At 49.5% G+C, this 27163-nt stretch overlaps 7 protein-coding genes across 7 annotated transcripts; 4 read left to right on the plus strand and 3 right to left on the minus strand.

Moving 5' to 3' along the window:
* Nucleotides 1-255: 255 nt before the first annotated feature.
* On the plus strand, nucleotides 256-1446 carry FMAN_07227 (uncharacterized protein; the record flags this gene model as incomplete). The annotated part of the gene is made up of 1 exon (XM_041830824.1): nucleotides 256-1446. The coding sequence occupies one exon, from the start codon at nucleotides 256-258 to the stop codon at nucleotides 1444-1446; it is 1191 nt and encodes a 396-aa protein (XP_041681449.1).
* A 4611-nt stretch (nucleotides 1447-6057) lies between these two features.
* FMAN_07228 (uncharacterized protein) lies at nucleotides 6058-9771 on the plus strand (the record flags this gene model as incomplete). Its single annotated transcript, XM_041830825.1, has 1 exon — nucleotides 6058-9771. The coding sequence occupies one exon, from the start codon at nucleotides 6058-6060 to the stop codon at nucleotides 9769-9771; it is 3714 nt and encodes a 1237-aa protein (XP_041681450.1).
* An 824-nt stretch (nucleotides 9772-10595) lies between these two features.
* On the minus strand, nucleotides 10596-11771 carry FMAN_07229 (putative CPR6-member of the cyclophilin family; the record flags this gene model as incomplete). The annotated part of the gene is made up of 2 exons (XM_041830826.1): nucleotides 10596-11356; nucleotides 11414-11771. 2 exons carry the CDS (start codon nucleotides 11769-11771, stop codon nucleotides 10596-10598), a joined length of 1119 nt encoding a protein of 372 aa, XP_041681451.1.
* Nucleotides 11772-13561: 1790 nt separating this feature from the next.
* On the minus strand, nucleotides 13562-14309 carry FMAN_07230 (putative DTD1-D-Tyr-tRNA(Tyr) deacylase activity; the record flags this gene model as incomplete). Its single annotated transcript, XM_041830827.1, has 5 exons — nucleotides 13562-13600; nucleotides 13673-13866; nucleotides 13930-13972; nucleotides 14045-14223; nucleotides 14303-14309. The coding sequence occupies 5 exons, from the start codon at nucleotides 14307-14309 to the stop codon at nucleotides 13562-13564; spliced, it is 462 nt and encodes a 153-aa protein (XP_041681452.1).
* A 1007-nt stretch (nucleotides 14310-15316) lies between these two features.
* Nucleotides 15317-17364, plus strand: FMAN_07231 (uncharacterized protein; the record flags this gene model as incomplete). The annotated part of the gene is made up of 4 exons (XM_041830828.1): nucleotides 15317-15571; nucleotides 15639-16692; nucleotides 16744-17251; nucleotides 17304-17364. 4 exons carry the CDS (start codon nucleotides 15317-15319, stop codon nucleotides 17362-17364), a joined length of 1878 nt encoding a protein of 625 aa, XP_041681453.1.
* A 4830-nt stretch (nucleotides 17365-22194) lies between these two features.
* On the plus strand, nucleotides 22195-22957 carry FMAN_07232 (uncharacterized protein; the record flags this gene model as incomplete). The annotated part of the gene is made up of 2 exons (XM_041830829.1): nucleotides 22195-22502; nucleotides 22558-22957. 2 exons carry the CDS (start codon nucleotides 22195-22197, stop codon nucleotides 22955-22957), a joined length of 708 nt encoding a protein of 235 aa, XP_041681454.1.
* A 1475-nt stretch (nucleotides 22958-24432) lies between these two features.
* FMAN_07233 (uncharacterized protein) lies at nucleotides 24433-26619 on the minus strand (the record flags this gene model as incomplete). Its single annotated transcript, XM_041830831.1, has 1 exon — nucleotides 24433-26619. One exon carries the CDS (start codon nucleotides 26617-26619, stop codon nucleotides 24433-24435), a length of 2187 nt encoding a protein of 728 aa, XP_041681455.1.
* Between the last annotated feature and the right edge of the window lie 544 nt (nucleotides 26620-27163).

Genomic DNA, 27163 nt, shown 5'->3' on the forward strand with positions numbered 1-27163 from the left:
GACTTTCTCATCCGATACTTCACGCTCGCTACTTAAATATCTCTTCTGCCCGCCCGCCTGACTGTCATCTGTCGTTGCTCCTCCCACTTGCCGATACAGATTTGCATTCCACGACTTTCGTTACTGACTCGACCTTATTGGGCAGTCCCGTACAGTCTTTTGCAGCTGCAAACGTTCTACCGTATATAGTTTATCACCAAAAACCGTCGACGACGCTTAAACTCAGACGCTCAACATCTGGGCTCATTTGTCAACATGAGTCTCGCCGAAGCAGCCACCATCACCCGCGATGACCGTTTCGCCAACACCGAGTCTGTCGATGACCAGCGCTTAGGTGACTCAACCCCTCGAGCCAGCGATTTCAACAGCGAGGCCGATGAAAGAGAAGATACAAAGAAGGACGGGAAGAGCAAGATGCGCAGCTTGTTCGGCCTCGGCAAGAAGAAGCCCTCTGTGCTTACAAAGTCTGATTCCAAGCCCGACACAAACAACTCCAAGTCTGAATCCCAACCGGAATCTCGTTCTGAGTCACAAACTCCTTCCAACGCGAATTCCAACCCTGCCAGCCCACCTCTATCCCGAGATGCTTCCAAGCTGTCCTCGAAACAGCCATCATGGCCTCCTGCTAGCGAGCAGAGCTTTGCCCTCCCCTCATCTCCAGGTCGCGGCTTCACCGGCTCTCCACGACTTTCCTCGCCAGCCACATCACAGATCTTTGAGCGTGATGTCCAGGATAGCACTGTGCTCAAGCCCAACTCTCCGGCCATCCCTACACATATTCAGACCGAAAACTACATTCCTCCCGTTCTTGACGATGCGTCCGAGGCCATCACGAACGAAAAGCTGGACCCTGATACAGTCGAGATTGTAACCCACAGCTCGCATCAACCCGCGGCTGTGACTGTTACAGGAGCCAGCAATGTTCTTCCCTCGTACGACCTTGGAGCCAGCGAGTGGGTAGCCGAGCTCGCTTCCTTTGCTGACCGAGAGGCTGTCTCGGCCGACAACGCTTCTAACTACGGCTCCTTGGACTCTTCCGATGTCCGCCGGCTCTCGTTCATTTCGTTTGCCGATGTTGTACAGGCTGAACACAACCCTCTTTCCGGTGTTGCGAGCTCCCGCGACAGCATCCACCTTGCAGGACTTACGTCTCTCCCAGCAGCGGTCAACCGTTCGCCTTCGCCCATTCGATCACCCGTGTCGAGCCAAGGACCCGAGACAAGCCCTCCCACAAGCAACCCTGGCAGCATGAAGGGTATCGAGTTGAGTCCAACTCGAAGACCTCTTGGTAGCCCGACAAGCACAAACAACCTCAAGCTCAACCCTTCAGGGGGTGATCTGAACATCGAGACCATGAGCCAGGCCCTACGACGAACCGGTAGCAGTGATCTGAGCCATGTTCGCAGTGGTCCTGCAAGCCCAATTGAGATAACTCACCTTCGTTAATTGCATTTTTTGGCACGACAGGAGTACGCTATTCAAGCAGGAGAAACGATGATATCCACACAGCAAATGCAATATTTTATACAATTTGGTGACTTTAGTTAACTTTTATTCTATTCGACCTCGATACCGTATGGGCATCGACATTTTTTGGGAGGGATTGAGAATGAGGATACTGGGATCTGGCAATGGGAGTTGGAAGAGAGAGTTTTCACCAGGCGTCGAGACTTTGCGCGATACAGGCACCATGCACAGATCATGCTTTCTTGGTCTTTTTTTTTCATCTTCTTTTCTGACGCGAGAAAATACAAAGAAACTGCCCAAATTGGTAGTTACGTATTCAACATATCTTGTTCGTTTCAGTTTCGCCTGGGTGATTTCTTGCGGGTAAAGGACACGGTGAATCATGATGTTGTGTCATATCCATGGAAAGTTTGAGCATCAGACGTTGAGAGAAGGGAGATGGCATGTTAACATGTTACGTGTAACCAGTACCGCGTTTGTTGTCGATCAAGGGAAGTCTTTCTGTACAAGATGAGCACGAATATGACCATTCTTGGCATGACGAAGTTCTGAAACGGTGACTGCAGCTGTTGTGGACCATGATGAAGAAGTCTGTGGCTCTCGTGGTGAAATCATAGTCTTCAGCATGGTCTAGCTAGTGGGGCTCGTCTCATGAGCAATGGTACAAGTTTCTAGAATATGATATGTAACCTTGTTGCAGGCCTCAAGAAGCAACATGTCGATTCTATGCCCTGATTGACAGTCGTATATCTTGGAAGATTAAGATGATTTCCTTTTTTTGACATAAATCACTTGGATCGATTGCGTGGCACCACATGAGACAAGGATGTAATATCATGACGAAGCCCCGAGAAGGAAGGCTATGTATGCATGGAAACACAATTAGGCTCATCGAATAGACACTCGTCAATAGAAGCGGTGTGATTCGGAAACTTGTGTTGCCTGAATTGTTGCACTTTGTGAGCTGATGTTTCGAAAGACTCTTGGGTTAGGTCAAGAGATGGACTGTGCTTGATTACCTGGGGTCGCAGGAGGTCACAAATGGGGACATGTCAGGCAGGTTTTAAACTTGGGAACCATGATGCTCTCGAATGATTGGTCCCCGGCATTCGAAAATGGTTCTCTCACGCTGGAACACGTTGACACGATGGTCTTGACCCCTGACTGATATTGAAAAAGAAACAATTATCCTGGACGTATGTAAGATGCGGCTTTCGTGTAAGCAAGGCTTGCATCAATGGATCGGATACATGGTAGCATTGGTGACTCATGGAGAAGCAATAGCACAGACTCAAAAGACAGGGCTCCCCGATGACACGTAAGATTCATCTCAGAACCCAGGCATCGACAAAAGCAAAGAATATGGAGATGAAAGTTTTTCTAGATGCCACACGTGGGATCGTCCCACGCCAGCGGGACGGGACAGCCAACCCAGTGTTGTTGGAACCAACAGCCTCATATGATCCAATATTCTATGCACATCTTTCTTGCATATGTATGCTCCATGTCAGCAGCGGGCGTTGGATCATACAGAGCTCAGGGGTCTGAACCGCAACCCAACATCAAGTTATTCCCGTTTTCACAGATATTATCCGGATAAGATTTTCAGGAGAAAAGAGGAGTAATAAGGGCACAGGCAACTAGTTAGTATCGTGAATATCGGAGATAACTAGACCACGGAGAACGCTTTGACGGGCCTATTTGCTTTTGGGGAGACCTTGGGGGTTCCTTTGTTAGCCTTGCCAAGAACTGTTGGTCACAAGAGAAGATATCTATGTGGGCAGGGCAGGCCTCAAATCTTAGTATCTCTTGATAATGCCAGGAACACGAATTCCCATCATCTCATTGGATTTGACCCGTTGGGCTGACGGTTTTGTCAGCTTGATCTTGCTTCTTGGCTGTCATCAACCCCGGCATGCTTTTGATTACAGATCTCGTACGCCGAACCACTCAGAGATTGTCTTGGAAGGGAGATGTGATCAAGTCTGGTGCTAGGAAGCTGGTTCCGAGAGAATTCTTGGACTAGCGGCGCTCAAGTTTGAGTTTTGCTGATGCTAGAAGCTAGATGCGTGGGATATCAGCCCGTCGTTGCGGGCGAAGACTGGTACTTGCCGGGTGACATTCTGACTATTCCCATGTTATGGCCGTCTTATGGCTTGCGCCTTGTCATGCTAGGAACTTATATTCCCTGTCCCGCGTGTCTCTGAGGCGCTCTTTTCTGCATCTTGACACCGAGAATCATCATCAACTCGAGTCATTGACAATCATGATCAGCTCTCTCCACGAAAGCCTAACGAACGTTGAGATTGGATCGACCATGATTTATCATCTGAAGGCCTGTCCCCAGCTAGCGGGTCTGCAGCCAGGATAAGGGTCACTTGCACAATCGCAAGAAGAACCTTTACTGGAAAAGCTCATCCGAAAAATGTTCTTTTTTGGGGAGGGAGGAAAGCATCCGGAGATCCTGGCTCGGCGGGACAGGGTGATTGCCCGGGATTTGATGGAAACACTGGAAACGCTGGACGACTTGGGATGAAACCTGGGAGCAGGGAATTTGATGTGACGCCGTAGGTGCTGGTGCTGTTGGTGTTGGGTTATCAACCAGGTGGACAACTCATAACCAGTCTGACGGGTCCTTGGTTCCATTCTCATGTCGGACAGAGTCTCAGTGCATGATACAGAGAAGCTTTGAGGACAACAAGGTTTCGTTTCTGAAATGAGAACTGGATAGGATACTCGGGCGGCCTCAATACTAGTAATATCTCAGTTGACTATTGCTTTCATACGTACTAAATACATCATATGTGCTGATATTGTAATCATACAATCACGGTAAAGGAATTAGGCCACTTCCTAATTTAGCACTGTAACTCTCTATCAAAGAAGATCCGCTCTCTTCCATTAACCAACTCCACACTCGTCCTCCACTGTTGCGTGCTGCGTTGCGTGCCCGGGACAAGGCCAGGTCTTAGAGTGGGATCCGACTTGCAGGGCACATCTGTCAGGGAGACCCTGCTGCTTCTCCCCCCCACTGCGTCGGGTCTGAGTCTGAGATTCTGGAAGGGAAAGGAATGAAAGGAAGTTGAAGGTGACTATGCATTGTGTAGTTGAGACAAGTCACAGACAGACTCGTCAGCAGCTAAGATACTTGATAGTGGCCTCACGGAATTAGGTACGTACGACAGCTTAGGTACATACTTGGGTATCGTCACGGCCCGTCTTGTCTCGGCATCTTTGTTCAGGTAAACGATTGGACATGATGGCTCGCCCGAAAACTAAAGCCGAAAAGGCTGCATGGCGTTCCATTCTGCGCTGTGATCGGCAGCGAAAACCGTCCCTAGTTATCCCCCGCTTCTCGAAGCCGGATCCAAGACAGAAGAAGCAGGTCAGTCGACCTGATTACAAAATGTGCCTGGCCATATGCAAACCGGAGAGAAAAAAGAGCACAACCCTGATGTTATCCCACGATACTATGGTTTAAGCTTCCGGCAGTTGCAAAATACGTATTCCTGTCTACTATCGCCCAAGCAAGGCAGACCCGGGCTGTTTTCATCCTGTCAAAAGCCCTTTCAAGACCCCTACAGGTCAAGTCAAGCCAAGTTCTGGCACTGACAGCGTTCAAGGGTGGTTGGAGAAACAAGGGCCAGTTGCGCTTAAGCCTGAGCTTAAGGACAGGCAAAGTCATTGGCTCCTCTGTGGAGGTGCTTGGATTCATTATTACCTACAGAAGACACAGACAGACAAGAGGCGTTCACTAACTTAAAGTGAGTGTGTCGCTGAAGTGCGTTGCGTGTGTGGCGACGTTTAACTTGGATTTAGCCTTGTTAATCTCTCCAATTCCCGCCATTGTCTCGACTTGACCTTGACCTTGTCTTGTCTTGTCTTGCTTCTATAAGCAGCATAGGTAATCGAACTCACCGCAATTCGATTCTTGTTCCAAAACAACCGACGAGAGAGAATAGAACCCATTCATTGTCTGAGCGCACCCGCACTTATCGTCATCTACTTACATCTAACCTATTTTCTACTTATTCCTTTATTGGATCATTGCGACTCTTGGCTTCTTCTTCAGTTTTTTATCGGGTCGATTAGTGCATGTCCAATTCATTTGTAGTGGACTGGTACTGGCACAGCTGCTGTGTAAGGTAGACTACCTTAGGTGTGCTAGGTGTGTTCCCCTCCCAGCTTCCATTGCGATTCTCGCCCAGACTCTAGACTAACAAGCCCTCTCCCCGCAACCAGTCATTGACTGATTTGCGAGAGATCCCTCATCTCAACAATCTTTACTGCATCTGACGATAACCAAGATAGTCGCACTATCTTGCTGCAATCGACGGCCATATTCAAGCCATTAATTACCGAGGTCAACATAATCGAACCCATCACATCGATTAAATCCTCTCCCTTGACTAGCAACAAAGAAAACCCTCGACACCTCCACCCGCCAATTAATCAATCAATCAATCACCAAAAGCACCGACCTATTCACACAAAAACCACAACTGTCATTGCTTTCTCTCTCCTCAATGCGGAACGGGCGCTTGTATGTGGACGTGGACACACAATGGCTTAGGCTTGCGACCGCCAAACATGGACGAACAAGACCACTCACGATCTGGCACCTCCAGTGATGCCACATCCTGGAACCAGGCCTCCACCTCCGACCTCAACCTACCCCGGGACCCAAAGATGGAGCGCTCCAGCGCATCCAACCTGCGGTCAGCCTTTCGCCATACGCTGATAAATGCCACCTCCACCGTTCGCGCTGTCACACCCGATCCCGTCGAGCCTCCAACTGTCAGTGTTACTGCTGAGTCTCAACAGTCCCAGAGAGGTGCTTCTTCACAGCAGAGTTCGCCCCGGACTATACCTCCGGGTCCTACAAGAAGACAAGGCATGGTTTTCAACGAAGTTTTCAGCGAGTCGTACGAGAGCAGCGAATCTAGCCCTCCGAGACAGCATCTGCGGCATACGAGCGGTAGCCTCCGGCCAAGGACGCGCACGATGGATACCTCTATGCTGGCACAAAGAAGTGTACCACCGCCGACTTCAGAACGACACCGGGTTGGCAGTGTGAGCTCTTCGGGGTCATTACATCCTTCAGACGAGCTAAGGCCACAGCTCAGTTCATTAGACTCGCTACACCACGCTGTCATAACGGGGCGAGAATCATTAGTACCAACAAAAGACAAAAAGTCAAGAAGGCTTATGAAGCGACAATCATCCAGGCCTACTTCACCTCTTATTTCTCCCCCACCTACCGTCGACTCACTCCCATTACCCATAGCCACTGATGACGCAAACAAGGTCCTGCTTCTTATGAGAACTCTATGCGGTCGAATGCGTGGCGAGATTGAATATCAAGGCGAAACGGGCGGTCCTTGGCATAGTGGCGTTGCTTATATTGAAGAGGAGAAGGGCTGTCTCATGTTTGACTCAGGGCAGAATGGACCCTTTCATATCCCTCTTGTTTCTGATCTGCGCGGCTGCAGGGTCCTCCCTGTCGATTATCCGGAACTAACCAAGGAATGCTTGGAGTTGGTGTGCATGTCACCTCCAGTGGAAATCTTAATATGTCCTTTAGTGACAGAAGAGTTCGACTTGTGGCTTGCAGCTTTACTATGCTGGCAGCAATTACGTCCAACGGGTATTAAGCTTGCCAATGGGAAACCAGCCAACCAGGTGACGCCCATGAGGCCGGAATTGAAGAGACATGGTTGGTCACAGGAAAAGAACAAGCCTACGAATATCATCAAGGTTGGCAAGGTGATGCTTTGGGACAAGGGTTTGGCTGTGTCACCACGGGCGATTGTCAAGAGACCCTCCACGAGAGACCTCCGATCACCCACGACATCCTGGAGGAGAGTCTCCTGCATTCTACAGGACAGTGGCGAGTTCAAGCTCATGACAGAGAATGATGTCACGGTTCTTTCTATCATCGACCTTTCACAGCTTTCACGGTGCGCAGTTCAACAACTTGACCGCACAGTACTCGACGAAGAATATTGCATTGCCATATTTCCAATCTATTCTTCTACATCTACTCACCTCTCCATCTTCCGACCCGTTTACTTAGCCCTCGACAGCAGAGTTCATTTCGAAGTTTGGCTTTGTCTACTACGAGCATTTGCGGTACCCGACATATACCGGCTTGATGACCCTAACACGTCACAAATTGTGGAACTTGACGATATTGAATCAGAGTATGAGGGCGAAGTTTTCAGGCTTGAAAAGACCATCAGTGTTAGGGTTACTGAAGCAAAGATCAAGGCTAGGCCCAGCGGTGGTGGAGGGACTGAGCCGACAATTCCAGAGCGACCCGGACGATCGGAACCTGACCCCCTAATTGGAAACTACCTTGCGGAAGTTATCTTAGACGGCGAAGTGAGGGCACGAACAACAACAAAGACAGCCACCAAGAACCCATTTTGGAGAGAGGAGTGCGAATTCACCGATCTACCACCAACCACGCCATTATTATCCATCGTCTTGAAGAGAGTGGAAGGAAACCTGGACAGCTCGAGTAATCTCCTCCAAGCATCCGTTGGGCTGCCTCGAACACGCAATCTGCAGGAGTTTGTAGTAGGTGCCGTCGACATTTCGCTCGACCAACTAGACCGCGGGAAGGACAGCGAGCAGTGGCTTCAGATATTTGACGAGAAGCACCAATCGGTTGGACAGATGCTAGTGAAAGTGAATCACGATGAGCATGTTGTGCTTTTGTCCAAGGAATACCAACCTCTCACGGACTTATTGCACCGATTTCCAGCAGGTTTGACGAACCAGGTATCGGCGGTTCTCCCGGGACAGCTACGTCGATTGGCCGAGTTATTCCTCAATATCTTCCAAGTGTCAGGTTCCGCTAGCGAATGGCTCATGGCATTGGTTGAGGATGAGATCGATGGCATTGGTAACCAGACCACCATGAAGAAATATCGATTCAGTAGCCGGCTGAAGTCGAACGACTCTATCGACGCCGCAACTGATCGTGAACTCATCGTACGAGATATGAGCAAGTCCCTTGCTGGAGAAGCGAACCTGCTGTTTCGAGGCAACTCTCTCCTCACACAGTCACTCGAATTTCATATGCGCCGCTTGGGCAAGGAGTATCTTGAGGAGATCCTACAGGAGAAGCTGTTTGAGATAAATGAGATCAATCCAGACTGCGAAGTCGATCCTAGCAAGATCCCCCACGAATCGGATCTCGACCAGCATTGGACTGTGCTCATCCACTACACGACTGAAGTGTGGAAGTGCATTGCTAACTCAGCCAACCGACTACCTCCCGAGCTACGACATATACTCAAGTACATCCGAGCAGTTGCTGAAGATCGCTATGGAGACTTCTTGCGCACTGTCACATACACATCAGTCTCTGGTTTCCTATTCCTCCGCTTCATCTGTCCAGCTATTCTGTCGCCCAAACTTTTCAACCTTCTACGCGACCACCCTCGACCTCATGCCCAACGAACATTCACACTTATCGCAAAGGCACTACAAAAGCTAGCAAACTTGTCCAACTTTGGAAAGCGAGAGGAATGGATGGAGCCGATGAACCGATTCCTCAATGTACAGAGACAATCTGTTCGTGATTATATTGACCAAGTGTGCAGTATCCCAGCGGACCGCAACGCCAATTTCGTTCCTGCAGGCTACAGCACACCAGTCACTATTCTCGGCCGTCTAAGTCCTACTTCCAAGGAGGGCTTCCCCAGTCTTCCATACTTGATTGACGACACGAGAAACCTGGCGAGTCTTGTCAAGCTATGGGTGGACGCTAGACCGGTTGACGACAAGAAAGAGGAGGTGGACCAGGAGCTTCTCGCTTTTAACGACGTGTGCTTCGCTCTACAACAACGCGCCGACGCTTGTCTCGCTAAGGTCGAAACTGAGCGTGCCAGTGAAACAGCAACCTGCGCTACCACAGAAGACGTCGCCGAATCCATCGAACAAGCATCCTTGATTGAATCACTCTCCATTTCCTACGGCGGCTCCTCAACAGCATGGAACGACGCCTACGAACCCACACCCGGTAGCTCAGGCAGCGAAGTGAACGACGACAACACGATACGCAACCGCAGACGAAGCAAAGAGCGCCGCCGTCACCATCATCACCACAAAGAAGGCTGGGAGCAACGAAAGCAACGACATGCAAGCACAGGTGGAAGTGCGAGTGCGAGTGCAAGCAACACTATCAAGTCTAAGAATGGACGTGTAGGACGTACGATCCTCAGCGGCATCACACGCATAGTAGGCCGTGGTGAGAGTCCTGAGGGAAAAGATTCCTCGAAGCATTTTAAGTAAAAGAGAAAAAGCCATTTATATCCATCTATACATATACATATACACATTTTATATACCTTTTGATGACTAGATGGGAGAACTAGTTATTCATGATTGAATGAACAATACAACTTTTTTTTTTTTGGAGTCACCACTTTCATCTTTTCATATTCCTCTCATTCATACTTGTCCTTTCTTTTGTCATTACTACCCAGATCTTGGATATGGCAGGCCATTTCTTCATACTCGCATAGCAGAAGGTTGGGATCGCCTCGTTTTAGTCGTTGTATTATATATATCTGGATTTCTTTGTTTGCTTGTTTTATTTATGTTTATTTTGCTGTCAAGTTGGAAGGCTCCAGTTGAAGGTACCTTTCATGGTCGGCATTATTGATAGATAAGGTACTCCTTGAACTTTGGAGGAAAAGAGGATAGATGATATATTGACTCTCCTCCATAAACTCAAATCATGATTAGAATCATTCCCTCTTCACTGAAACCATATATGTATGATTCATGCGTGGATGCTTTGCCTGACTTATGAAGCATGAATATGGGAACTGGAAAGCGGACACAGTCAACCACAAAGCTAATGCCCGTGATATATCGTCTCGTCATAGAGTATTGCAATATTTGCAATTCGATGGTATCTCTCATTCAGCGCCGACTCCTAAGTAACCCGCTTTTTCCTCGCATGGGTTATGTTACAGAAAGTGTGATCATGTCCTCCGCCCTCATTCCATATGAAACATGGCTATAATTTTCAAATACAACTGGCGTTCTATCCCGCTCGTAATGAGTAAAATGACGCTCTCTATTTTGCGGTGTGCCTTCTCTGCAGCCGCTTAGGCGAAGAACTTCTTGTAGGCAGCCTTCTCCTTGGCAGCGCGAGCAGCAGCCTTGGTTCGGACGGCGTTGAGCTCTCGGGTGATGGCGCTATCGTTGGGCGCAAGCGTGTTAGCCTCACTCAGGTCACGCAGAGCAGCCTCCTCGTCCTTGAGGCGGATGTTGGCAAGGCCACGGCGGTAGAAAGCCTTTGCACGGTCGGCGTCCTTAATGCCTTCGACGTCCAGGGCAGAAGAAGCGGAGCGAGCAGCGTCGTCCCAGGCCTCCAGCTTGATGTTCAGAAGCGCCGAGTTGTTGTTGAGGGAAAAGCGCAGAGCCTTCAGGTCGTCCTTGATCGACTGTGGTTGGTTCTCAAGGTCAGGATCCTCGTTAATGTAGCGCAGGCCCTTCTGGTACTTGTCGAGGCCGAGAGAATAGTTGCCTGACTTGAAGGCAGTGTTGCCGTACTCCTTGCAGGCCGTGGCGATCTTAACAATGGCGACGGCGTCAAGGGTGTCTGTGCAATCTTCGGGGAAGTCCTCGTATGGGTCGCCGAGGGCGTCAGGCTGCTTCACGTCGGCGGCGACGGCGGCATCACCCTTGAGCTCGCCGCAGTCGGCAATGAGAGCCTCCTTTGCGGGCCGGTCGCCGGACTGGGTGGTAAGGTTCTCGATTTGTCGAACGACGGACTTGCCGTTGAGTACCTCGCCAAAGACGACGTGCTTGCCGTCGAGGTGAGGGGTAGGAACGGTGGTTATGAAGAACTGGGAGCCGTTGGTGTCTGGCGGGGTAATTCGTCAGCGTCATGGCCCAAAATGAGGGGCATCATGGAACTTACTGGGACCAGCATTGGCCATGGACAGGAGGAAAGGCTTCTCGTGCTTCATGGGGAAAGCTTCATCGTCAAACTTGTTGCCGTAGATGGACTCTCCGCCGGTACCGTCACCAGCAGTAAAGTCACCACCTTGGATCATGAACTGCTTGATGACACGATGGAAGATGGAGCCCTTGTAGTGCAGGGGCTTTCCTGACTTGCCGATGCCCTTTTCGCCGGTGCAGAGAGCACGGAAGTTCTCAGCAGTCTTGGGTACAAGGTCGGCATAGAGTTCCATGGTGATACGGCCAACGGGCTTGCCGCCGAGCGAGATATCGAAGAAGACGCGGGGTCGCGCGGGGGAGTCGCCTTCGGTAGCCATTGCGATAGTTTGTGAGGAGGAATTGGGTGAAGAGAGGAGAGGAGAGGAAAGGAAAGGAAATAGAGATGAATTAAATCAAGGCGCCGGAAGAGAGAAGAGATGCTCGAGATTGAGATTGAGAGGATTGAAGAGTAAGGCGGGGGATCACGGCGTGGGGGTTTAGTCTTAGTATTTGGGTGTTGAGTTGCTATGGAGGAGCAGAAGCAAACAGAAGGTAACAGAAGAGGGGAGCTACCCTGCCAATTGAGGAAAAGTCGCGATGCAAGCGAGCCCGAAGATCGTGCCGCTTATAAGTGGGTAGCCCAGATATTTTAGTAGGTAGGTACCTATTTAATTGACTGACTGACAGCTGAGGGTTCAATTCTTTCTTACCGGGAACATCACTACATATATGTCTACACAATGAGTACATTAATAGCCTATCGTTCATGCAATCGACTCAATCAGATCATGTCTCATGAATCACAATCACTCGCGAACAAGGTCCAGCTCCGATATCCCTCGGACTAAGCCAAGCATGGACGGAGACGGACGGGATGTGAATATCATAACCAAGAAGACAATTGCGCATGCGGGTGTGTTTTCTTTTTCCTTCACCGGTGATGAGCAGAGGAGATAAGACGGGACAACTGGATCAGCTGATGCTAATAAAAACAACAAATATCATCAACTGAAACGAGACAGGTTCAGCCGAGAACTTTGAAGCCCAAACAGATGCTCTCTACCTAGACTCTCTCTGCAGTGTGAGGCTCAACCTCGCCCTGCAGTTCGAGGTCAGATACATCCATACATGACCTGTCATGCAGTAATTGTAAATGTGTTTCAATTAAAGAGGACACATAACACTTTGTGTAACGATAACTGCATGACCTTGGCCAGACTGTCTCTCTTGTACGAAGTAATTCAACCCAATCCAATCAGTAAAAAGTGAGAAAAGAGAAAACTCTCTCTTAATGGTTAAACCAACTTCTCATCAAGGCGGGGGAGAGCGAACAGGGGTCAAAGAGGGCTTAAGCCTCCTTGCAATAACGCTTCCAGGGCATTGTAATCCGAGTCAATAAGGCCCCATATCGAAAGGAAAGTGAATCGTGATTGAACAATGGTTACACAAATTATAGAACCACTTACATACAGGTCTTGCTTGCTACTGATCAAATCTCACCGTTTCTCGCCTATATCCCTCCCACTCAACTATTGCACGCCTCCACCAACCAACGCACAACATCCATTGTAGCGTCTACTGGGGATATCCCGATGCAAGAAATCAACGACCAATCCGATTGAATTGCCCGGTAAAGAGGAGAGCTAGAGAGACAACTCTCTCTATCGCTTTGACCACCTCTGATCTGAATTGCTTCTTTTACAACCACACACAACACGGAACTTCAGCCGCTCTCGGTTGCACAGCACATGATGCAGCCCTTCCGCTAACGCATCCAGTTAGAAACTGCCAATACATGAAAAATGGCTGTGTTGGCTGTTGTTTGCTGTGTGATAATTGCACTTTCGGATACAGTCCCGTCGACAACTGACCCTATCAGGTTGTGTGCTGTAACACACATATCAAAGATGTGACAGCCCGGGGAAGCTGAACTCTTCAAGAATCATATCATGTTGATTATAGACGCCAGGGCTGATTCCAAAACATGTCTCTATTACCGAACCTATAGCAGATCCGTCAATGCACCTGTTGTGACCCCTTCGCTTTCTCTTTTGTCTACCCGTCCTGTCTAAGGTATCTTCAATAGCCTATCTCCCTACCTTGTATTTCACATTTCTATAGCAGCCACTCACTCCGTCTTGGCGCCGTTCTTCAATTCCAGAGTAACCTATGATGTCCCCCCCGTGATTAGCACCGACACCCCCAGATGCAAGGAAAAGAAGCCTTTCACAAAACTTACCGGCCCGTCATTGACGAGAGCAACCTCCATCATGGCCTGGAACTGCCCATCCTTGACTCTCTCCTCCATGTAACCCGCCCTGACCTTCTGCACAAAGTAGTGGTACAGCCGACGTGCCTCCTCCGGGTTGGCAGCACCGTGAAAGTCAGGCTTGGCTCCCTTCTTTGTGCTAGCCAGCAGCGTAAACTGCGACACTGTCTCTAGGTCTCAGCCACTGCTGCTACCCTCACACGACCAGAGAGGAGAAGGAGACTCACCGCAGAGAACCTCGCCGCCAATATCGCCGACGCTCTTCTTCCACTTGACAAAAGCCAGTCAGATTTGAAACCACAAAACGAAATTATCGGTCCAGCCTCTTTTGATCTCCCTTACCTTGCCGCCCTCTTCGTCATCCCACAGCTTCATCCTCAGCACCTTGGCAGCCATCAGGTCAGCCTCTTTCTCCGTGTCCCCGGGGGCCACGGCTGCAAATGCCAGGACGCCCTTGCCGATGGAAGAGATCATCTCCTTGTCGACGGTGACGGACGCCGACAGGACACGCTGCAATATGACTATTTGAGTCGTTGGTGAGCTTATGTTTTAGTTGTCTTTTGTTTACGTGTGTCAGTGATCACACTGTACTGCACGTACCCTTCATACTCGTGATGTGTGAGTTTTTCGTGACTGGGAGATGCAAGTTGGGTAAGATATCAGACTGTTTCGACTGGCTTAAGTCAAGCTCTTTGTATCTAGACGTTACTCCGTGGTCGGATCGGCATCGGTCCCGATTTACCGTGTATCACAGCAGAGAAAGACAATCAAGATTAATTTTGATGATAAAACATCAATTTTTTCAAGCGGAGAGGCTTGGATGGATTAGAAGCCACCAAGTGTAGGATTCCCTTATCGTTCCAATATTCATAACCTGATAGGGACGTCAACTGGCGATTGAGTTCCAGACTGGACGTTCTAGGTATGGCCTACCTTACGCACTGCACTGAGGCAGTGGAGGGCACTTAATTGCCAGCAAGGTATCTCAGTAGTACGAAGGTAGACGCTTAGCGAAAAAAACCACGTCATTGAGTGCATCTTGCAATATTGGCCTGAATTTTACACCACCGTTTGGCTAGCAAGTTCATTATTACACAGAAATGTCATGCCTACAGATTGACTAACCATCTTCAACTGCTACAGCCTTTTCAAGCCTGTAAATGCATGTTCAACCCTCAATTCCCACTGCAACACGTTTCAGCAACTAACCGCGCCTCGCCCCAGTGAATCGCGGCCCCTCAGCCAATCACGACACCGCGGTTCTTTAGCCTCATTGGATGGCTGCACCTCCCACCTTGAACTAACCTTAACCACCAAATCAGTGCTGGCCAGCCTTAACTTCCAACAACCGCATCTCATCTACCATCGGTTCCCGGCATTGACGCTCAGGACGACGGACACTGTATTATCACCCTATTATAATTAACGACGATCATCGGATCGCCCCCCGCGACGCCCCGTTATATCATAATAACCCTTCCCTGCGCTGCCACATCCTCCCGAACTGTGCTGGCAGAGACGCACAACAAACCGAATCGACAACAACAGTCGGGCGACAAGATCTATACGAGCGACTAGACACTGCGCCCGAGTGGCTACATTTTCCTACTCATAATGGCGGCGAGGAAACTGGCCCAAGAGGTCGACAAGTGCTTCAAAAAGGTCTCCGAGGGTGTGGCCGAATTCGAAGCTATTTACGAAAAGATCGAACAATCGAGTAATCCTGCCCAGAAGGACAAGCTAGAAGATAACCTGAAACGCGAGATCAAGAAGCTCCAGCGACTGAGGGATCAAATCAAAACATGGGCCGCCAGCAACGACATCAAGGACAAAGCTCCCTTGCTGGAGCATCGCAAGCTGATCGAGACGGTTGGTCCCCGCCACTGACAACGGATTGTCATCCAGTATTTTATTGACGGTTGTATCGGATTTTTAGCAAATGGAAAAGTTCAAGGCCGTGGAGAAGGCCATGAAGACGAAAGCATACTCCAAGGAAGGTCTATCAGCTGCCGCCAAGCTCGATCCCAAGGAGCAGGCAAAGGTTGAGGCCAGCGAATTCTTAAGCGGAATGGTCGACGAGCTGGAACAGCAGATCGAGACACTCGAGGCAGAAGGCGAGTCGATACAAGCGACCATGAAGAAGGGCAAAAACAACACCGCCAAGGCCGAACGCATCGCCGAAGTTGAACGCATTATCGAACGACATAAGTGGCACCAGGGGAAGCTGGAACTTATCAGGAGATCCTTGGAGAATGGCGGAGTCGAGCCCGAGCAAGTGACCGACCTGGAAGAGAGCATTCGATATTATGTGTCGGATGGCATGAACGAAGACTTTATGGAAGATGAGGAGATGTATGAGGAGCTCGACCTTGAGGACGAAGAAGGTACCTACGGCATGGGCGCAGACAACGAGAAGAACTCTTCCCTGGATGCGCAGTCTGTGCAAGAGGACCTTACGACCGACAATGACTTGCCAAAGACACTGACGAGAAAGGCGCAGAAGGAGGTTGACCCAGTACGGAGGACATCTTCTCAGACAAAGTCACCTTTACCTGCACTCGCGACACTCCATGCTCCGCTACCGACTATCAGCAATAGCAATACGGGTACACCGGCTATGAAGCCAGCATCAGTACCTACAAGGCCCGCCGGAGAAGGACTCAAGTACGCTTCAGCTGCCGCCGCCGCCGCCGCGAGCGATAAGAACAACGTTGGTATCTCTCCACTACCCCCGCCCCCTGGTGCCGCATCATCAAGCATTTCCCCATTGCCGCAAGCCCGAAGCAGCGCGACCAACTCTCCTGCGACATCCTCTGCCCAGCCAGCTTCTCAACAACCAGAGTCAAAGCAGCCCACGCCAGCTCCTGCTCCTGCTGAGCCAGATCCAGTACCTGCGCCAGCCCCTGTAACTGTCACTACGAAACAGTCCAAGCGATCAAAGGCTGCTGGGAAACAAGCAGCAGTCCCCGAGGCCACTCCATCTTCAAAGAGTACGTGTACAAGACAGTTTTGTATGGCTCGAATAACTGACTTCGATGTAGCTCCACGGACAAATGGCACAGCCAATGGTGTCAAGCAAACCGAGGAAGAGGAAGAATGCATCTACCATTTACCAGCATCGTTACAAGATCTTGTTGACACATATGAGACATCGAGAAAGCGGCCGTATCCTCCATCTGCGCCATCAGCTCTGCGCATGATGACTGCCAGCCAGGCCAGCTGCCCCGATATTGTGGATGCCGATGTTCCACGATCATACCGACCCGACCAACCGGTACCCCCAACAGGGTCGGGATTTCCCCTCGAGCCACTCGCTATCTTCGATGACCCGCGGTTGTACTCCCGTATGGACCCTGACACTCTGTTCTATGTATTCTACTATAAGCAGGGTACTGCCCAACAGTACATGGCAGCCAAGGCTCTGAAAGATCAAAGTTGGCGATTCCATAAGCAGTATCAGACTTGGTTTCAAAGACATGAGGAGCCTAAGAACATCACTGAAGACTTTGAGCAAGGCACATATCGATTTTTCGACTATGAGAGCACATGGTAAGTGGACTGACGGAATGACGAAGAGGGGCATGCTGACATGACTGCGCAGGATGAATCGACGCAAGGCTGACTTCAAATTTGTCTACAAGTTCCTTGAGGATGAGGTCTAATCAACGGTGCTTCTCTAATGGAGATTTGAGTCCATTGACCGTGTATGAGAAATATGGGACGGAGCTATCGGTTTTGGTTGGACGCACCTTGGTTTTGTGAACTCCTGGAGAAGGCGTATTAAGAGCACAGAGAGAGTAAGAAAGGACTTAGGCGGCAACCTCATCTTGCTTTCATCATCAGCTTTTGATGTACTTTCTGGAACAGGTAAATATGCAACATGCTACGCGGGGCGTTGTCAACCTCATTGTTTGAGATATGAATACGAGCCTTTCGAGTGCAGGGCATTGTCGCCCTGAACGACTATTCTGTTGAAGTGCATGGTCAAATGTATGTGGCTCGTTTGCCTCATTATACCCGTGATCAATGTCTTCCCGAAAGGCACTGGCTCCTCGGATTATCCACCCCCTGTGCAGCTCGACAGCCTCTCTTTCAGCCAGTGCAGCCTCGGACTCGGTAGGAGTTAGGACAAGGCTCTCTTAGTGGCGCACAATGATGTGAGGTGTTTCATTCCTCCGTGACAGAATGCCCAGTGTCTGCACTGACGTGGCACGTCCTGAAGCGTAGTCAAGGTGAAGCGTTCAGACTGGTAAAAGTTAAGGACAAGTTGGGTGAACAACCCTATTTCTGAGGGCTGCTGCATTGCTGCCCAAAAGGCGAGAAATGACCTAAGAGCATTGAATTTCGCGAGTACTTGAATGTAGATAGACCCGTCTCCATAGGAAGACGGTGAGACACTCTTTGGGCTCATCAAGTTTCCTCTTCTTGTTGTCTCAACGATTTATACACAACCGGCGTGGGCTGGTCGCATTACCGGCCATCGAGGCGATGCTACACCTGTAGCACATTTCAAGTCATCGCAGACAACGTGGCTTTCGGATATGGGAAAATAGTCGGGTGGACAAAGCACAAGATGAGGACCCTTGCCGCCCCAGGCGACACAGCTGCAGTTTCGTTTCTCCTCTTAGCAATTCCTTTGGATTGTCAAACCTGAGCTGACATGTGTATGACTTGATGACACACTTCCTCAACGATAAGGTTGCCCAAATTGCGTCGTCAGTTGTTCAGGGCTGGTGGAATGATTGCCTTGTCGCCTGTGACGCGGGTGCCTTGTGCCATCGTCATTATGCCTATCAGACTCTGCCGAGGCGACTTTCAGCAGCGTCCGCCATCCAGCGCTCTTGTGGGTGAGGCATACCCTCTTTCGAATGACAAGCTTGCGGCACAGCTCTGCGCTTGCTTCTATATCGTCCAAGACTCAAAATTAAGGGTAGCCATTTGGGTAACAGGATTGTCGCCCCCAACTGCGTCGGCGTCACCGTACAAGTCGACTGGGATTTGAAACGAAACCAATGCAGGCTACAACAGGAAGGTTTCTAGAATGCTTCCATGCTTGTTAACTTCGCAAAGACTCGGATACGAGATTCCTGGCAGGCGAGTCTCAATTCCGTAGCTAGGGTGGCATGGATTGGCTTCCCGGCGAGCTTATCACAGATGGGGAAAGGTTCTAGTGAGTCTGATGACCCTGTCGAAAACGATCATGATCTCATAACGGGCGAACCGTTTTCAACTACTCCTCTCCTCCTGCATTTGACACTTGCCGCTCCAGTCAGCCTCACTATTAAGACTCCTTGAGCGTTTACCTTAGGGCTCTACACTATTCGGTGTGTTGACTTGCCAGGTACGAGACATTGGTGAGTCAAACACTTGTATCGGGGGATTTCCCCAGCGTTGTCTTGCAGATTCCGGGTAGGGATCCGGTAGGACTCGAGGAGAGACAAGGCCTTTTAGGGCGTCCAGGGTGGTTTTCGTTCAGGCGCTTGCTACTTTTGCTCATCACTTTGGGTGCCCTAAAGAACCGCCTTACCAATTGTTGAGACATGTCAGATTGACCATGATACGCCAGGCTCTGATAGACGCAGCGAGTTACACATCCCAGACCACCACCAACCTTGTAATTCAAGCAGATAGGTGGGATCAGAAAGATGTGTGGCAGATGCTAGAATGACGATGCTGGGTTTGTTTCTGTCTGTGCTCTGTTCTGCAGACTGCTGGAGACCTCGAAGGTTACTATTGCTGGCTGTTTGCCCCATGTTGCCAATTGAGCACTGGGACTGGCTCACAGGTGCGATGACCAAAAATCAGAATTCCTGAGCTGGTCCGAGCCTAGGCAGCAAAATATCGTTGTTGGTTGAGTTAATTGATCGACACATGGCAAAGGGGTCGCGGCGTTATTGGTGCATCTGTTGACCTCTCCATAGCGTTGAGGCTCGTGCTCGTGCTTGTGCTTGTGCTCGTGAGCTTCGAGAAGTTGTTTAATGCTTGCGCCGCCGAGATCGACAAGCTATTAGCCATACCCAGCAGTTGTCTTGGTGCTAATGCGAAGCATTAGATTTAGGCCACCACATAAAAGTGCATGTTAGGTGATTCTATGGATAAGAACCTGGAAGTCAGGATGTCATATGGCATTTTGACCAATACAACGCCGACGTTTAGAAGGAGCAAGCAACCCCGGGCTGGGGTTTCCACTACCGTAGCAGGGGCCATCGACAAGGCAGGAGCAGGAGGGGTAAGGAGTGCGAGCGATGGATGTGACAGCTGGAGGCAGGTACTGCCCTCCGCTGGGATGGAATTCTACCTCCACTCTACAGTGCCTTTCCTGTGTAAGGTGGTACCTAGCAAGAAAACACCGGACCTTAATAGAGGGTGTCAAAATAAACTTGGCAGAGAGTCCTCTAAGCTTAGGCTAGATTTACCTAAGCATTTTTATCGCTTGGGGTTATGGTCCTAAGTTTTCTTTTCTCCCCTAGCTACAGGTACCTTACCTACCTTAGGTAGGTACCTAGGTGATGGAAGCCCATTGCATATTGTATTGGATTCTGCCTCGTCAAGAGTCCTGAAGACCTTTGTTCCATCCAACTTTCAACCCAATATGATTGACCGATTACCGATGAAACGGTATGGACGAATTCCTTGTCATGTCGATCGAATACCTCACTCAATCCTCCCGTTACCGAGCACCAAATTTGTCCTGTCCCGCTGCTGTTGTCGACGACCCTTCAAGTGAGCTTCCAGTGGCACATGCACGCAAAAGCGCACTGGCCAAGCCAACTTTCCCTCTACTAGTGACCGAAATCTGCTGAGCTGGCCTGGCACAGCCCCTATCCTAGTCCTGCCTTTGTGCGGTATCTCGGTTATCTGTCGTCAAGGACAGCTCGTCGTTAGGGATGCGCATCATGTCAAATCATTCCTGCATCCACTGCCGCCAACCCGTGCCAGAATCATTTGCTCCATGATCTTCAGCCCCAGAGCATCGCCACGCCCTGTTGGAACTTGCCCATCCAGAAGCAAGTTTGATCACCACCCAAAGAGTGGCAAGAAAACCTAGGTACTCTTTTCTAAGTGCTGAAAAGACTTGGGTAAGTTTAGTGTCTCTGAGCAAGCCTTTGTACTGGATTATTTTTGCGCCCTGGCTGGGCGTCTGAAGTATTCTTGCTCCCTTGAACACTTTTAGCTGTCATTGCTGGGCGCAACCACTTAGACTCATGGTTCTATCTCTTACCGAAACAGGCACTCGGCCAGTTTCCTAGTTCCACAGAAGCAGTCAAGGCTGGCTTCTGGTTAGTTTCCAATCTGAAGCCTGCAGTTTGAAAGCTTCGTTCCACGGCTTATGGATACATATCCTGGACCGACAAATGCACACATTACACGCCTCCCATTGGATTTGTCCCGGGCTTGTACCTCCATGCTACTGCGACATTCACAGATCCCGGTTGAGCCGGTATTCTATAGGGCACCACCACCTCGTAGCTTTTTATGCAAGCCAACGATTGCTGTTCCTGGGGACCTCTAGCTGACCTCAGAGTGAGCTATCTTAGCTATCTATATTTGCTACTGTTGCATCGCCATCTATGTCCCCCTTCCCCCTTGGGACACCGGCCAGGAGCACACCACACTTGATAGGGTGTCTCCAGTCTTGACTCGGTTCTCCATGCTCGTTGCTGTTATCTCCATTCAGCTTGACTCTACCCTAGTCTCCCACCCAAACGACAAGTGTCGATTTACGCATCACGAGCCAGCTTGCGCCAAATGCTGCTTCGCCTTAGACCCATGCCTGCCCTGTGTACTGCCACCCTTGCCTTTCTCCAGTCGCCGGTCTCAGAACTGGTTATCTCATGGCTGTCCTTCTATCAAGTTACCTAACTATGTATCTATCTGTTCGAAGGTTGGCCCGGGTGGAGTCCGCTGCGTTCCCCGACAGCTACCCTGGCCATGTCATTGATCCTTGGACACTACTCTGGAGCTCTAGCAGTACAAGCTGGTGCTCTCTTCCTATTCCGACCGCGGCTGTTTCTGGAAATCGGCGTCTCTTACAGTTTCAAGTCCATACTTCCTTTTACCTTTGTGTATTACACAGATGACTCCTACCCTCGCCTCACTAATCAATGTGCGATTTGAGCCTCACCTTGGCCAATATCATCCTGGACTGCACTAGTTGTCTCCCCCCCTTCACTCCTTTACTCTTCCAAACATATAACCACCTCTCTGGTCCCTTCCATTACTTCCATTGTTAGACCATTATCATAACATCAAGTCTCATGCACCAAACTTCTTCCCTTCCATTCCAGGACCGCCATCAAGATATTACTTTGGTTGCGTCCTATCCTTGTTCTATCTTTACATCATCTACTTCCCTCCGTAACCTTATTTACAAGCCCTTGGCTCGTCCTCTTAAACACCCGTGCTTGCTGCCTTCTCCCTAATTGACTTATACTATACCATCTTCTTTGCTCAAGTTTCCCCCACCACAGGACAAGTTTTCATCATACATAATGGGATCCAACTACTGGAACAACAACAGCTGGTATGATACCTCGTCACCACAGGACCAGGCCTCGTCGCCAACTGGATACTCCGTCGACTATTATCAGTCACAGCCTTTGGTCAGATATGGTAGTTCTGGCAGTAACTCCCAGGCTTCCACCAGGGGCCCCGAGTCACCTACAGACGGCAGCTACTACACTCTGCATGGCTCACCAACTATGGACGATACTGTTTATCAACAAAGCCATAGCTATCAACAGCATTATACCTCTGGTCAGACAAGAGCTGGAGAATCTTCTGTGCCACGGGGCGAGTCGTAAGTCCAGTCCCTATTGTAAGATAGTACATTGCTAACTCTTGTGTTTCTCAAGTGGAAATGACTGGCCAGTCTCTTGCCTTCATCCTGGCTGTACTGCTCGCCCTTTCAAGCGTACTGCCGACCTCATTCGTCACTACAAGAACACGCATGCTCCCGAATCGAGCAAGGATGTCTATCTATGTGACTATCCTCGATGCACTCGCTTTCGTGAGCCCTTCCACCGTCGCGATCACTTCCGAGACCATCTTCGCGAGTACCACTGTGAAGACATCATGAAGCGAGGCGCCACTGTCAACGAAGAGTGGCTCGAAGGTCGCTACACTCCTTCTACTTGGTGGCGCTGCCCCCGATGCCTTGTCAGAGTCAACATCTCAAAGCACGGCTACGAATGCCCGGGGTGTAAGACATCGTGCGAGTCTAAGCGCAAAGAGAAGCGCCGCAGTCGATCCTGAGGTGTGTGGGCAGAGATACGGCCTTGCCCGTACAATCCAGCCAACCACGACATACCAAGCATCGCATTGGATGGCTTGAAACTACACTTCTGTTTCACTCTGGGCTTCTTCTGTGAGCAAGCTTACACGGAAAAACCATTGGCATAGTACTGATCGCCAGCTCTGCATTATTGCTTTGGCCCGCTCACCGACACTGGACACCATCTCGCCATCAGCCTCGCTGAGCAGCCAGCAGCTCTTGTATACATATTGTTACATCAAAGGACAGCAAAACAACCTACGCAAGGCATCTTTTTCTTTTTTTTTTTTTGCAAAGACATGCAGTGAGGAACCCGTTTTCTGCAACCGTCTTCGATGCCAGGCTTTCTCAGCCTTGGCCTTTTCCTTTTCTCATTTCTGCCCATCCACACTCACACTCTCTGAGTCGTCCTCAAGATCAGCAAAAACGCCTATGCGTTGCAGATCTTATCCCCACTGGGGGGCTGCATCACGCTGAGGCTGACTTGAGAGAATTGTTCTAGAAGCGGGGCTGTTTGCGGGGATTATTTCAGCGTGGCTGTGTGTGTCATGTACGATACTTCTGCCATGCTTCCATTCCTTCTTTCGAGTTTCCTTTCTTGGCTAAGATTTCTGGGGTCTTACTGGGGTCCGGAACTCTACTGAAGGCACCAAGATAAGACGTCTTGGTTATTGGAGGGATGATCACGCAGTGACGTTTATGATGATATATGAGGTCGATCCTATTTATTAGAGGCTGGTGTTCTTTACATAGACGGTGGGAGTTTTGTTCGTTCTACTCTGTTTTGTTTCTGGCGCATTTAGAGGATCTCTTTTTCTGTATCCACCCTTGTTGTATTTTACATGTACATATGATCCCATGATACCTACAGTGCGCTAGCTCGGAAATTTTAGAATTGCTGTTATCTCTTTACCCTTCAATGTGACACACATCTACTGTGGTATTTCCCCTGACCTAAGCATGTGTGACGAGGCAAGAGACGAGTCGCAACAGGAGGCTGATCCATCCTAAAGGGCCCCTGTCTAAGGTACGTGGATGTTGTGCCGTGTTCCCCGCTATACCTCAAATGTAGTGGATGGCTTTCACAACAGTCGGATGTCTTCCCCAGGTAACATTGCGCCATATGGCGCACTACATTTCCAGCTCGTGACCACATACGTAGTTTGCGGCTTTTCTCGTCCCGAGTCCCTGGACGTCCTCTGACTCACTGTGTATCGATGCGCTAGGATGCCCCAAATCTTCAAGGTTGCAATTGCTTTACCTGATCCGATAAACAAGGTTCCAAATCAGCTTAAAGCGCAGGAAGAAGTATTATTGGGGAAAAGAGAACAAGTCTTGTCGATTTGGTCTGTTTGCATACATCTTCCGAAAAATATAGACCTATTTTGAAGACAGTGGCTGATTTGAGGGTTCTAGCTAACTTTCCGTTAATCATCTTATCTCCGAATCCCTAAAGTTAATCCTCCTCGATTGGATCGTCGTTGTAGTTTGGCATGGTGCGGAAATCAGGCCGCCCCTTATCCCTGCGCCTTCTAGATCGTTGCCGTCTTCCCTTGTTCCGTGGCGCATCCATGTAAACTGGCGATTTAGTGGAGGGGACGTCACTAGCTAATCGACCAACAAAGAGTTGCGGTTGATAGAACTTGAACTCGGCATGCAGCGGTTGAGGCGAGGAGGGTTGAGCAATGATAGAGTCGGTCGCGTCCGCGATATCTCCCCTTGCGGCGATTTCCGATGACGGGGCTTCCAGCTCTACGCCCGGTATATCTTGAATTTGGTCATCTGCCAAAATAAAGTTGCGCCCTTCCGTTGTGGGTGTTTCTCCTCGGGATGCCGAAGGGGATTCTGCGATATCGCTTGGTGGTGCGCTCGAGACTGAACACAAAGATGATTCTTCAAATATCCGGGGCACATTTGGCTTCTTCAAACCCAGTGCGCATTTTGTTTGTTCATGTGCCTCCTCTCGAGCCTTTCGGCTGGTCTCAACGCTATCGTTATCCAGAACGAACTTCTTCCAAATTTCGTCTTCGTCGTCAGCATTTGGTGTTGTTTCTTGTTGTGTTTGATCCTCAATATTTGGCTCCTGCTGTTCCTCGCTAGCAGCCAAGAGGTCTAGTAGGTCTTGAACATTGGGAGTCACAGGCATGAAGGAGCCCATTGGGAGAACCAGGTCGCTTCTAGTTTTGAGATTGTTCTCACTTCTTTCGTAGCTCGAGCTTTTAGGTAGAGCGTAAGGACTTGTTGCTGGTGGGATATCAGCAAAAGACTCTCTTGCTTGAAGCTCAGGTAGCTCTTGTTCGTCTTCTAATGGCTCGTGTTGGCTCTCAGAGGGAGGTATGCTAGATGGGTACGTTTCCGAAGACCTTGGTTGTGGCTCTTCGTACGCATGTGATGAGTTCTGTCCTTGATTTTCGCTGCTTATCAGATTCCCTATATGCGACTTGTCATTGAAGGTGTCCATATAGTCGCTTAGACTTGAGCTGGTGGGTCCTTGAGGCCCTTTCTCTCTACTTAGCTGAACTGACTGCTGTTGTCTCGGTTTGGTAGTTGATGCCAACCACATGTTCCATCGAATGTCTTCGGCTGTGGGCCTATCAGAAGGTCTTGGAGTACCAAGAACAGCTACAACACTTGCACCGTCATCCAAGTCAGGAGATTTGGCTTCAATCACCTGGTGTCGTCGCCGAGTTGGCTGTGGCTGATGGATTATAGGCGCATGAGTTTGTACAACGTATCTTGGTTCATCACTTTCTCTTGCTAACCATTCCTCCTGGTCTGGGGACTGTGCTTCCGTTGAAAGGCTTGTGAGTGGATAACTTCGTTCGTTATGGGTTTGAGATACATGAAAGTCGTGGGCTCTTGGTGGCCTCTCTCGATGATGACGAATACTACGAGATTGCTGGTAGGAGGATAGAGACGCCTGGCTCGTAGTATCATGGGATTGTGGGATTTCGAAACGGGATAGAAAATCTTGTCGTGTGGCATAGCTTCGTACTGAGTTGTTATCCCTACTCCATCGCAGATTCTGACTTCCAATATTAATCTCAATATCGTTCTCTGAAAGTCGACCTAGGGTTCTCTTGTTGAGTTGATCCTTAGGGCCAGGACTGTACATCGATCGGTGGCCACTCCTGGAGGTTGGTTTCGCAAGCAGCTTTGTGGATCGATCCCTTTGTTGGGAGAAGTCAACCGTTACAGGTTTTTGAGTAATGACACCGGTCCAATCAGCCTTCTCCAATAGCCTGCGTCTTTTGGATGCTATGTCCAACTCTTGCTTATCTTTGTCTTGCGGACTTGTCAGAGAGCTCTCGACTTCTGGCCCCTGATTTCCGAGATTTGACTCTCTCCCTCTTCCGTTTCTTTTCTTTTGTGAGCTTTCTGTCTCGGGTTGTCTATGTATAAGCTTTCCTCTTGGTGTTCTTTGCTTCCGGCGAGGGGTCGAGGAATTCGACTGGCGATCTTGAGATGAAGTTGGCTGTGGAATATAATCAGGTACGAAGGATGAAATATCAAGGCCCTTGCTTGTAGCCGGCGCATTTTTTCTCGCTCTGGCTTTAGCAAAGTATTGTTTTTGTCGGGCAGCGTCCTTATCCCAGCCTTTTCGACGAGAATGGCGGGCGAGAGCGCCTTCGGTCCAATTCATCGTGGATTATGAGATCGGCCCTTAAGTGAGTGTTCAAGTTTGGTGGCTAGATACAGAAGATTGCGTCCTTGATTAGTTGCTTTATGGGACACATGAAAAGTTGATGCAATATGGCAGTTAGCAACAACGTACCTGCTATCTGCTGGCATTGGAAGCTTACTTGCCAACTTTGGATTGCACAGTAAGCGTCCAGAATTTGATGGCATCTGTTGGCTGATATAAAATCGATAGCCTCAATCCTTCAAACCAAATTTCAGAAGATTGATCTTTCGGGTCGATCACAGCTCGCGAAGGGCGAGTGTAACATTGTTGGACTCATCGATGGATTGTCATCCCCAAGCCAACGTGCGGTATACTAGTAGATGAATGATGTGGGCTCAGTGAAGTAGGACTCTGTATATTCGTATATCAGGAAACGTTTTAAGAGTCCCTGATACTCATAATAAATCATCGTGCTGTTGATCTAATGCTAGGAAATGTGTTTTGTTGATGTAACTTACATGATCATGTATACGGTGTTAATTGATGGCGTGAGACACGTGCA

The sequence above is a fragment of the Fusarium mangiferae genome (assembly GCF_900044065.1).
Source record: "Fusarium mangiferae strain MRC7560 genome assembly, contig: FMAN_scaffold005, whole genome shotgun sequence".
Lineage (NCBI taxonomy): Eukaryota > Fungi > Ascomycota > Sordariomycetes > Hypocreales > Nectriaceae > Fusarium > Fusarium mangiferae.